We start from the raw sequence: 12,107 nt of genomic DNA on the forward strand, positions 1-12,107 counted from the left end.
ATATAGCAGACATAATCTGATTCACTCATTAGGAAACTGGAGTCCAGAGTGATTGTAACTTACATATTATTACCTAAATTTAAACTGTCTTCTTGAAAATAGAAAATAATATTCATCTTTTTTTTCTAGGACTTTATAATTTTTAAAGCACTCTTATAGACTAATTGGATTGTGTTTCCTTTGAGATCTGAGAATGTATAATATGTCTCTGGATCCCTTATATTTCAGAAATAACCTTTCCATAGCTATCTCAAGAAGTGTTTGTAGATAATATATGTGAGTGATCATGCCTGTTATCTCGGTATAATGATTTTGTGAGCCCTTTGACTAAAGCACTAAAGCAGGAAGCACTCAATTGATTACCTGGTCTTAGGATAAATGATGTATTTTCTGCTGGCTTGTTAGGTTAGTCATCCTGTTTCTCAGCATTGAAGTAGGTCTTGCTGTAACTGTCACGCCTTAATCATAATAAAACTTAATTGGAATGAGAAAAACTGATAGCATGTTTTTCTTCTCTCTTAGATTCATGCCCGCAACCAAAATGAAATAATTTTTGGGCTGAATGATGGCTACTATGGTGCTCCATTTGAACATAAGGTAAGAGCATTTTCCTAATGCTGTGAGTTTTGTTTAGTGTACCTGTGCCTTGACATACAGTGTAAAAAGCTCTGTGTAAACAGAATCTTGTTTTAAGTATCATTGTACATTTATTTAGTGTGGCTTAAGGTGATGCTTTTTAAAGGGAAAACTTGTTTTGTAACCCCAATTCATCTTTTCTAAATCCAGATTATTAATTTTCTTAACAGAAAATCTGGGCTTTTTGTTCTTATTCTGTGTAATTCTTTGGAGAGTGAAAACAGAATGGTGAATTTTGATTAAGTGCAATACAGTTTTATTAAATGTTTCAGATACCTTTTACACTTGGAGTAAATTTAAGAAACTGTGAGTCAAGTGGTGTTATAGTCAGTGCTATCTCTATGTCTACAGGCAATTAGAGAAAGGAAAGGGAAGAGAATTCCTATTTACCAAATACCTACTATCTGTGTTACTATGCCAGGTGGTTCATGTTCTTTATCCCACTTAATACTGGCCACAAAACAATACGGTGAGTTTTCTCACCTCATTAGCAAGAGCAAGAGTTACTTGCTCTTAGTGATCACATTGGTTCATAATTCTTTGTTGTGTGAAATGCTATTTCTGGAAAGCTCCATTCATTTAGCAGCTAATTATTCAGTACCTGCCATTTGTCAGTGCTAAAGGCACTCCGTAAGTGCTAAAGGCACATTGGTGAGCAGATGGATGTTTCTCAGCAGGAGTGTGTGGAGGAGACAAGCGCTGGTGAGGTGACCTAACAGGTGAATACGTATAAACACAAATGTGGTAATGCTATAAGCGTGTAGGGAGATCTTCCGTACACTCTAGGGACTGTCTTTTTGAGAACTAGACTTTTAAGGCTACAATCCAGAGGATGAGTGGAAATGAACCAAGTGCCGGGAGTGGGGGCTGAACGGGGACAGCGTTCTAGCAGAGGAGGTTGGCAAGTTGCAAGGCAATGAAGTGGAAAGACACATGGTGGGTTTTAGGGACTAAAGGAAGGTCAGAGTGATGAGGAAGAGTGATACCAGATGAGGGTGGACAGGAAGGCAGGGACCATAGCATATAGAACTTTTTAAAGGATTTTGTCCTAAGAGCAGTGGATTTTTAGTCTTGAAGGATTTTTAGCATGACAGTGATATAATTTGATTTGTATTTTAACAATTTCACTCTGTCTGTAGTGAAGAATAATTGTAGAAGAGGTGAGAATATATGTGGAAAGACAGAAAGGAGGATCATGTAGTATATTAGGTAAGAGATGCTGATACTTTGAAACAGGGTTATGGCCCAAAAGATAGAAAGTGGATTTAGGAAAGTTTTAGGAGGTAAAAATTGTTGGGACCCAGTATCCTTCAAATTTAGAGTGTAAGGAAAAAGACGGTATTAAGGATGACTTTTGGGTTTCTGGCTTGGGTAGTGTAATGGGATAAATAAATGTTCCAGACACTAGGAGAACTGAGGGATGCTAAAAGAAGACCAGGTTTCATGGAGGCAGATTGAGAACTGATATTTGATCATATGGACTTTGAGATGCCTTTAAGATATCCATGTGCAGATGGAGTTCAGAGGGGAAGAAGTGGATTAGAGATAGGAATGTGGGGTCAAAGGCAAACAGTCACTGAAATGATGAGTTCAGGCTAGGGACAGGGTGTACAGTGAGGAAACAAGGGGGCTTACTAACCAAGGCTTGAGGCCTCCAACTTTTAAGGGCCAAGTAGAGGTGGAGGCATTGGAAAAGCTGACTGAGAAGGAGTGATGAGGGATGTATAGGGAAAAGAGGGTGGAGTCTCACAGGTTCTCAGAAGCCAAAGAAAGAGATTTTTGTTTTGGTTTAGTATTTGGCATATAAGGGGAGGGAGTGGGCAAATTAGATGAGGACTGAAAATTGCTCCTTGGATTTGGCAAAATGCAAGGTATTCTAGGTGACTTCACCAAATTCAGTTCAAGCTCTGATAAGCTTTTTAAAAAAAATTTGTTTAAAGCCGTTATATTCTGGGTTCCTAAAGTTTATCAACACTGTGTATACCTTTGACTTAAGAGATAACACTTTATAATTCTTTCTTCCTTTGTTGTATAGGTCTTCTAATCTGTAAGCTTCTTAAGGACGGATTTGTATATATAATTTTGAATTCCCGGTACCTATCACAGTTCTTGAGACATGGTATTTGCCTAGTAAAAATGTTTGATTTACTGAGAGAATTATGAGATGGCTACTGTTCTTGTTTGCAGTATCCCATGTATAGGGTTATCCATTCCAACCCTGTTGAGGGATTACATTCCTCTTGCAACTGGTAACTAGTACACTGTCTAGCACAATATCTGGTACATAGTAATAATATTAAAGTGAATATTTATTCATTTATTTATTAATTTATTTTTAAAAAAGATTTTATTTATTTATTTGACAGAGAGAGATCACAAGTAGGCAGAGAGGCAGGCAGAGAGAGAGGAGGAAGCAGGCTCCCTGCTGAGCAGAGAGCCCGATGCGGGACTCGATCCCAGGACTCTGAGATCATGACCTGAGCTGAAGGCAGCGGCTTAACCCACTGAGCCACCCAGGTGCCCTAAAGTGAATATTTATTGAGCATGACTGTGTATGAGACACTTTTAAGCGCTTTATATCTGTTATTCTATTTAATCTCCATAAGAACTGTGTAGTCAGATACTATTAGTAATTGAGGTTTTGGATAGCCGGTGACTAATACCCCTTTCTTCTTCCTCTGAGTCTGGAACAAGTTTAGAAATAAGATAGGTAATAGATAAATGGAGATCAGAACGTTGGCTTTATTTCTAATAAAATTAATTGGAAAATATGTTTTAAATTCTACAACTAAAAGAGCTGGTATATACTTTTTCCCAAATCGAATCTTCCCCAAAAAACAACAAAACAAGCAAAACCAAGATCTTGCCCTTACAGGGACAAAGCCTAATCCTCCAAGCCAAAAGCAGAATTTATGTGTGGTGTAGGTAGGCTGTTCTGACTTGAAGGGAACCTGAAAAGACTGAGGCTGTCATGCTTGGTTTTGTCTCCCAAGCTCAGCTGTCAGCTGTCAGGTATGTCCTCTGTAGAGCAGGACTCAGAGAAACTGAAAGTGTTCTTTTTAGGACCTGGGATATGGAGTGGGACATCTTTGTTTTCTTTCTTTTCTTTCCTCCTTTTTTTTTTTTTTTTTTAAGATTTTATTTATTTACTTGGCAGAGAAAGAGAGTGTAAGCAGGGGGAGCAGCAGGTACAGGGAGGCGGAGAAGGAGGCTCCCTGCTGAGCAGGGAGGTGGGCTCTGAGGAGTAGGTATCTTTTGCCTGTGTGGAAACATGAGTGCGGAGTGTTCCTAGTAATAATAATAATAATAGCAGCTAATGTTCAGTGAGCTGATAATACTGCTAGGTGCTGTTCTAAGTGCTTTACATAATTTACCTCATTTAAACCTCACAATTGTCTTTTTACAGAAGAGGAAGCCTGAACGTAGAAGTTGTGACTTTCTTGAGATTATAGAGCTACTAAGTAGCAGAGCTGGGATTCAAGACCAAATGGTCAATAAAAGTTTATTGAATATATATTATTGTAATAAGTGGTATATATTATTCTATAATCCTTCAGTTAGTGAATTTTACAAATTTAGATGCCAGCCTTATCTTGCCCCTGTACCAACTTTCAGGTGAACAGCTGATATATAGCTTGAACCTTAAAAAGCATTAGCTTTCCTTTTTAAAGAAAGCCATAAACAGTTTTTCCAGTAAAGATGTCCTTGTAAGTGCATACTTTGAGACCCTCCACTGCACCAAACAAAAGGCAGTGATAGGTTTAAAAACAAACAAACAAAGCCCAAAGAACAAAAACAAAACAGATAAGAGATCAGAGAAGTTTCAAGAGACATACTTGCTAATACAAACTAAAAGCAAGAAAATAAACCCATCTGGAACAGAAGTAGTAGGCAGAAGCCTCGTCCTTGAAAGATGTGCTCCTCTGGGCGAAGTGAACAGAAAATGAGCACAAAGCTGAGGTCAGTAGGACTCTCCCAATTATAGAAGGAGGCTGAAAAAAGACACAGAAACTGCAGATCTTTAATGTTAATTTTAAAAGGAGAAATCTTAAAAAAAAAATAAATCTTAAAAGAGAGCAGAGAGAAAGGAAGTATTACCTACAAATTAGACTGACAGCGGACTTTGCAACAGTAGCAGTTGATGCCAGGAGAAATAATCCTCTGATTGCTATTTACTATTAAATGTATAACTGTATTTCTAGTCAACCTTCAGTCAAGAGCATAGATGAAAGAGGAACAACTTCAAAGACACACAGATTGAGAATTTAATTCCCACAGACCCTTTATCTATACTGAATATTGGAGGTGGAGAAGTGATCCCAAAGGGAAGATGTAGGAAGTAACAACAAGTTACAGCAAGACACATGAAAATGGTTACAACGTTAGTGAATGCAATTAACTACTGACAGCAAACTAACACACAAACAAAAACTTAATATGTAACAAGTTATATGTTTTTATGTAAAGACAAACCAGACTATCTTTATTCAAAGTATAGTTTGTAGAACAGAGCTAGTCTAAGAACTGTCTGTCACTAGAGACGCCTGGGTGGCTCTGTCGGTTAAGCCTCTGCCTTTGGCTCAGGTCCTGATCCCAGAGTCCTGGGATCAAGTCCCACATCAGGCTCCTTATCCAGCAGGGAGCCTACTTCTCTCTCTTTTTCTGCCTGCCACTCTGCCTGCTTGTGCTCTCTGTCTGACAAATAAATAAAAATCTTAAAAAAAAAAAAAGATAAAAAAGGGTGGGGAAAAAAAGAACTGTCACTAGTCTGTGGTGAGCCAAGTATAAAAAGTGAGAGTAAATGTTTCAAAACTTTTATAGCAATTTGACATTATTTTGCCTTTTTATTGTATTTTACAAAATTTTCAGTTCACAATGGATTGAAGGAAAAGCACCTTGTCATTGGCTGCAGAGCTTTTTAGAAGCACTGCTCTAGACAGCAGTAATGAGGGGAGGGAGGGTGTGTAAAGAGTTAAAACTCAATGAAGTTACTGATCTGTCTGGGAGGAAGATAGTAAACAACTACAGAATTTGTTAGAAAAATTTGTGGTCAGAGGTGCATGTTAAAAATGTGGAAGTATCTAGAGTGGGTTAGAAACCAGAGAATATATATTTTTAAGTAGCAGAGGGAAAAAGAGACTATAAAGAGTAGAAAACTTTGTTGACTAGTAGGACGGAGGAAAGGAAACAAATGGTAAACCAAAACATGTAGTTGAGTTGGTAGAAATAAGTCCAAATATATTTGTAATGACAGTAATTGCAAATATATTTGTGTTGGACATATTTCATAAAGGATTTTATAAAATGCTTAACTAACAAGTCTTTGAGAACAGGAATGTATTTTAAGAATGTATGTACACTAAGAAGACTTAAACTTGTGGGGTAAAATGGAAGTACATTTTAAAGCAACTTTATAAAGAGTGACTAGAAAAAAAAAATAGTGACTAGAATTTTTGTTGACCAGTTCTCAAGCATTCTTGTTGTTTTATATTAATCATGACTTGAACACTGTTACTTATACTTCTGATGGTTATGTTGCTGTCAATCCTCCCTCTGTCCATATTACTTAAAGTGCATTCAGCCTTTTTGGGTCTAAAAGCTGAAATTACTTATTTGCTCAGAACTCTTGCTTCTTTGTTTGTTCTTCAGGCTTTACTCATTTCTGTTGAGTTTTTAGGAGCCTGGTCACTCTCTCAACTACATAGGACAATGGACAAGTAGTTCAGTCTCACTCCTAAGAGTGTGTTTGGAAACTACTTAACGCATTAGGAAATCTTTGACTAAAATATGCTGTGTGTTTGAATCCGTTGTTCAGTAACCTCTGCTGACATTATTAGGGAGTGATATTTTCTCATTAATTTTATGTAGTAAGATTGCATTTCTTTGGCATATGAAACATGAAACTTCTTAGCTATTCAACAGCAATGCAGATGAAGAGATGATTGAGTAAATGATGAAAATCTTCTGTCTGTATTTGCAAAAGTCATTTTTGCCATCAATAATTATCAAATACCCTGTGCCCATTATTAAACTAAGTATTTTGGGGTACAAAAGTATTAGATGCAGAGTCACAAATATTTATTTCCTTTAGGTGAGATAAAACACCGTATGTTCCAGAAGAGCTCTGGTTTAGAAATGGATTTAGTTTGAAAAATTGTTTCTGAAAATGTCAGTTATTTGGGTCTTGCAGATAACACAGGTAAATTATATGAATTATAGCGGAACTTTAAATAATCTGAAGAGGAAGGGATGTTCTTTTAAACATTTGGAGATGGTGGAGAACCAGAGAGGAACTCTGTTGTGGCTTGAAGTTGGAGGGGATGGAGGTTGATGAATAAAGCTAGGTGGCTGGGAGGGATGTTTTCTGGGTGGATTGAACTTCTAGAATGGCATTTGGGGAGCATGAGAAGTAAGAGGCTACTGGGCCAGCTCCTTGTCCAGTAAGCTGGAAACCTTTCAGATCTCAGTTTAGGAATTTTGCCTTTTATATAGATATGCAAGGCTATCTTTGCTTAAATTGCCTTTTGTCAGCTACTTTTTTTTTTTTTTTTTTTTTTTTTTTTTTTTTTTTTTGGCTACTCTTGTTTTTGGGAGGATGCTGACAGCTTACCTGGGTGAGTGTATACTCCGAGTAGATAGAAATACAGATTTTGGAGGCAGATTTATGTGAGTTTAATTCCAGGCACTTCTGCAACTTACCTCTGAGAGAGATCTTGGGCAAATTAAGTCATCTCTGAGTTTTTCTCTTATAGTTTCTACCTCATCCTTGGAGGATGAAAAGTGACAATGTACAGTATAAGCCTGGCACATGAGTAGAGTTCAATAATAAATGGAAACTACTCATTGGGATCTAAACCCTATGATAAAAGAGACTACCTCCCTGATTCTATTGCATTGGCATTGTGTCGCTTGCTGCAGTACCTGGCATATAGTATAGCAGGTGCTCAAAAGAAGCTTGTTAATGAACGTAGGTGAATGCATGCTGATTTTTGGGACTATCATAGCAATAATTGAGAATAAAAATCTTGTGGGGTTGGTATTATCTCTCTCTTCTACCCCACTTTAACCCTATTATTTTTAAAGATTTTACTTATTTATATGGGTGGGATGGGGAGGAGCAGAGGAAGAGGGAGAAGCAGACTCTCCACTGAGCAGGGAGCCTGACCTGGGCGCTCCATCTAGCACCCTGGATAATGGCCTGAGCTGAAGGCAGACCCTTATCAATTGAGTTACCCAGGTACCCCTCTGGAGTTTTATTTTTATGTAACTCATACTGCCATAATAACTACTGTGTTTTTGACAAAGTACAAAAAGCATCAGCTTGGTAAGAATTCTTTTCACAGACTAAAAGTTATAGCAGCAGTATCTTCAGAATCCAGTAGATGGCAGTGCATTCTCGCTCTATTGAAAAAAAAAAAGAGCAGGAGTAGAATCTAGTAAAAAGGATCAAATCTTTTTGGAATGAAATTCTCAGGAGATTGAAACAGCAATTTAGCGATTAATTTCACAAACACAGTCACACAGCTTGACCATCTCAAGTGCATAGTTGAGCCTAGATTAAAGATTTAGGCACAATAGCAAGTTTCAGTGTCTGTTTTGAGAACTTGTACAAATGAAAATTCCTTATTTTCTATTTTTCAAGGCATGATACTTTTGAAAAGTAGAAAGTCTGATTTCTAATACCAATCAAGATATTTCCATTTAGTTAACTTTATAGAACTGAGAAATTAAAAAGATGGCTATTTCCTCTTACTAGTCAAATTAATGGACATAAAACTTGTTTCCAAAGCATGTCCTACACAGTACTCAAAGCTGGATGTTCAGTGGTAGGGATTAAATGTCCCAAGTAGCCTATCCTTTAACAGTAGGGAAAGGGATATGGTAAATGTGCAGGTCTTTCTGTACATCATTAAGCAAAAGTTGGAAAATCATAAAAATAGACCATTCCTCTACATACTCTATTCAGCTTTCCTTATGCCTCTTCCCACTCCATTATAAAATATAAAGACAATAAATCTTCAGGGGCTGTTTCTAATAGCTGCCTGCTTTGTCATAAAACATTTAGGTATCTGAGCTCTGTCTAAATCCAGGGCAAAACTTTGTTTCTGAATGATTTGAGCTGGTACAATAGTCTAGTAACTATTACTTATACCAGGTAGGGACCAAGCATTTGAAAGCTACCCTTGCCAGTTTTCACTTACTGAGTACCTATTCTTTGTTAGACACTATACTAGCTGTTCTACGTGGCTTTATTTAATCTCGTGTAACAACTCCACGAGGTGGTTATTATCCTCATTTTATAGGTAAAGTACCCTAGAGAAAACCTGCAACTCCTAACCCAAGATTATTTAGCTGGGGAGTAGCAGAACCATGACTTAAAAGCAGGTCTCCTTTATTCAAAGGTGTTTTCTTTTAAACACTATGCTACATGCCATCTCTACATTTCTTCCCACTTCATATATCCTGTTCAAAGTACCAGGTCTCTGTGTTTACATTTAACCAGAGATCTCCACTGTGTGCATTGTGAGAATCCAGTGAGAAGGTACGTGGGAAAGGGCTTTGAATGGTATGAAGTGCGTTATTGTACAGACTGTGTGTATTTATTATTGTCGAGTGGGCATGCAATGCCCGTGAGGCCATCAACCCACTGAAGTCTACAAAAGTTCCACGTATTAGTCACTGTATTTGGCTTCTCTTGAGTCTTTTTTTCTCTTTTCCTTCCTTCTCTCTTGGATCAAATTAACTTCTGACAGATGTTTGGAAAATCATCTTATCCTGTACTTCATATTTATAAATCCTGCTGCTGCAGTGTGGTCCCCATTCTCCCTCTTCGTTGCAGCCAGAAAATAATCTGGGAAAATGCCACGTTTCCTGTTAGGAATTTGGAGGATCTTGTCTTCTTAGCACAATTTTTTGAGCTTTTCTAAATCTTAATACTGGAAAATTCAAAGCCAGGCAGGGTTCTTTGTATAGATGTTTTAGATTCTTGAAAAGTAAACAGAAACAGAGCTTTAGACTTACCCTCTCTAGAGGATTCAGAGTTTAAAATTTTGAAAACTTGTTTTTACTCTTCTTTCTTGGATCTGTAGTGAGGGCATGCTTGGCCTTTGTGTCCCCGCACCCCACCCCATAGTTGGTTTTGGTTTAAATTGTTCTTCCAAGCTGGGAGCCCTTTCTTCTCTCTCTCTCCCCGCCACGTTCACTAATGCTAGTTAGCGTGATGCCAGTCTTGCCTTCTCTTTGCCTCTCACATGTATAGGAATTTGTGTGCATGTGCATGCCCTCTCTCCTCTTGGGTATAAGCTCCTTTCCACTGAAGTTGTGTCTTACTTTTGTGAGTGTCAAGATTTAGCATAGACTTTGCTTAGTTCATATTTTTCCATGAGTGAACTCAGTCTGTTAGGATCACACGGTTCCTGCCTCTACTCTGAAAGATACTTTCAGGTTACGTGACAGATGCAGCTTCAGTCCTCTTGTCATGGAGTAGTGCTGATGGCATTTAAATCCACTTCATACTGGCACTGTGCGACTCTGATTGTAATGCTTTCTTGAGGGTTGTTTAAAATACTAAAATATGAACAAGGATTTTTTTACTCTATTGAATTTAAAAGAAGGAGTTGATTTTGGTTTCAGGATCTGTATACTTTTGCTTAACAGTACTATTCTTATTTCTCAATGCTTCTCACTATTTTGAGGGAGAAGAGAACTTCCTCTGTGGTCTCAAACCTTATACTAAATCTGGGGGAATACATTTATTCAGTTCTGCTTCAGTGTCTCAGAAGAGGTCTTGCCTTTCCTCCTGAAAAGCCTAGCTTCTGGGCTTCCTCAGAGGCAGAAGGTACCCGAGATTTGAAGATACTTGTCAGAGATTCTTGACTTTTTTTTTTTTTTTTTTCAGTTTAAACTGAAAAACTAAAAGTATGTTAAGGTCCAGATGAACATATACACATAGGAACACAGGCTGTCTGTTGATTCATCAGGTAGCTATTTTAAGAGACATTGTACAAATAAATACTATATTTAAAAATGGGTACTGATTGCATCTGAAAATACGCTCAAGTAGTAGAGAGCCATTGTTTTTTCCCTTGCCAATCATAATTTCTTATTCTAGCTAAGTAAGTAGAAAAAAGACTACATGCAAAGTTCATTTAATAGTTTTATGAATAACATCTAGAATATATCAGTTCGGCTGAAGAAAGCTTTCGATGGAGCCTTTAAGCTGTTGTCATCAGGTTTCCACCTGGGCCTTTTGTCTTCTCATGAACGTGTTATATTTGCATTCAGATCCCTCCCAAGTCTACATCTCTGATCTCTATTTCCATATATCCATACTGCATTAAATTGCTTGGATGTTTCAAAGACACACACACTTTACATGACCCAAACTGAGCTCAGGTCCCCTCTCCATCTTGAAAAACTTCTTCCTGTTGTATTCCTTAGTTTAGTGAATGGTACTACTGTCCATGTATTGTCTCAAGTCAGAGAGTCAGAACAGGGGAGTCAGCTTGGACCCCTCCCTATTTTTTGAATGACTACTTGATGGTGTCTGCTAATTATCTATTTCTTTCCTGCTTTTTGGAGTATATAGCCAGATTTATCTTTCCAAATGCTGGTCATCTCCCTCTTTTATTTGAATCATTTCAGAGTAATTACTGGCTTATAAGGTCTTACTGTGTGATCTGGTTCCTGATTTCTAAGCACCCCACCCATAGCTTAGATCTCCTTTCTGTAGAAAGGCTTTCTGTGATATACCCCAAACTCTGGTTTGGATACCCGTCTTACGTGCTCCATGGCACCTTCATTTTCCTCATCACTGACACTTACCTGATTGTATTCTGATTGTCCATTTGCTCATCTCTACAGACTGTAAGCTACATAAGGGCAGGGACAGGGTCTATCTACCTTCATTACTAATTTATTCCTAGTGCTTAACACTGTGCCTGGCATATCGTAGTAATACAATAAATACTTGTTGAATGAATGAGTAAAGCTTCTATAGCAGCAGATCATTAAGCATTCTAATGGATACATAATGGGGTAGCTGGTTATCAATTGGATGGCTTGTTACTCAAAATTCTAGTTCTCTAGGATTAAATAGTTTCTGGCCATTTCTGCATCGAAACCTGTCATTTGCAAATTATTATACTTTAAATGGAACTCTTCGTTTTTCTCTCCAGGCTTTATTTCCTTTCCATTTTCCCACATCTTTAACTATTTTCCCATTTATTTGGGCCCCAAGTATTGCAGTTAGATTTGATTGAGTTCTTTCTTTTATCTACTCTATATAGTTGGCCACTAGCCTCCTTTGAGGCCTTTGAAATAATTGCTATCCGTGGCAACTTTTCCATCTCCATTGCCATGCATGATCCAAGCAAGCTCAGACCGGCACCCCAGTAAGGATAGATTACTGTTGTAGTTTTCTGGTGGGCTTATGGACTCTAGTCTCTTTGTATCCACTCTGTCTTATTCAC

The 12,107-nt window shown here is 37.7% G+C and overlaps 1 protein-coding gene across 5 annotated transcripts in view; it reads left to right on the plus strand.

Annotated features, from left to right (window-relative positions):
• The window catches only part of UVRAG (UV radiation resistance associated), a 301,403-nt gene that overhangs the window by 66,621 nt on the left and 222,675 nt on the right, over window positions 1–12,107 (plus strand). For all 5 annotated transcript variants that reach the window (XM_059411138.1, XM_059411155.1, XM_059411145.1 and 2 more), the window contains one exon: window positions 523–597. In XM_059411138.1, coding sequence (XP_059267121.1) covers window positions 523–597 — 75 coding nt within the window. The remainder of the gene's footprint in view (window positions 1–522; window positions 598–12,107) is intronic.

The sequence above is a fragment of the Mustela nigripes genome, chromosome 1 (assembly GCF_022355385.1).
Source record: "Mustela nigripes isolate SB6536 chromosome 1, MUSNIG.SB6536, whole genome shotgun sequence".
NCBI lineage: Eukaryota > Metazoa > Chordata > Mammalia > Carnivora > Mustelidae > Mustela > Mustela nigripes.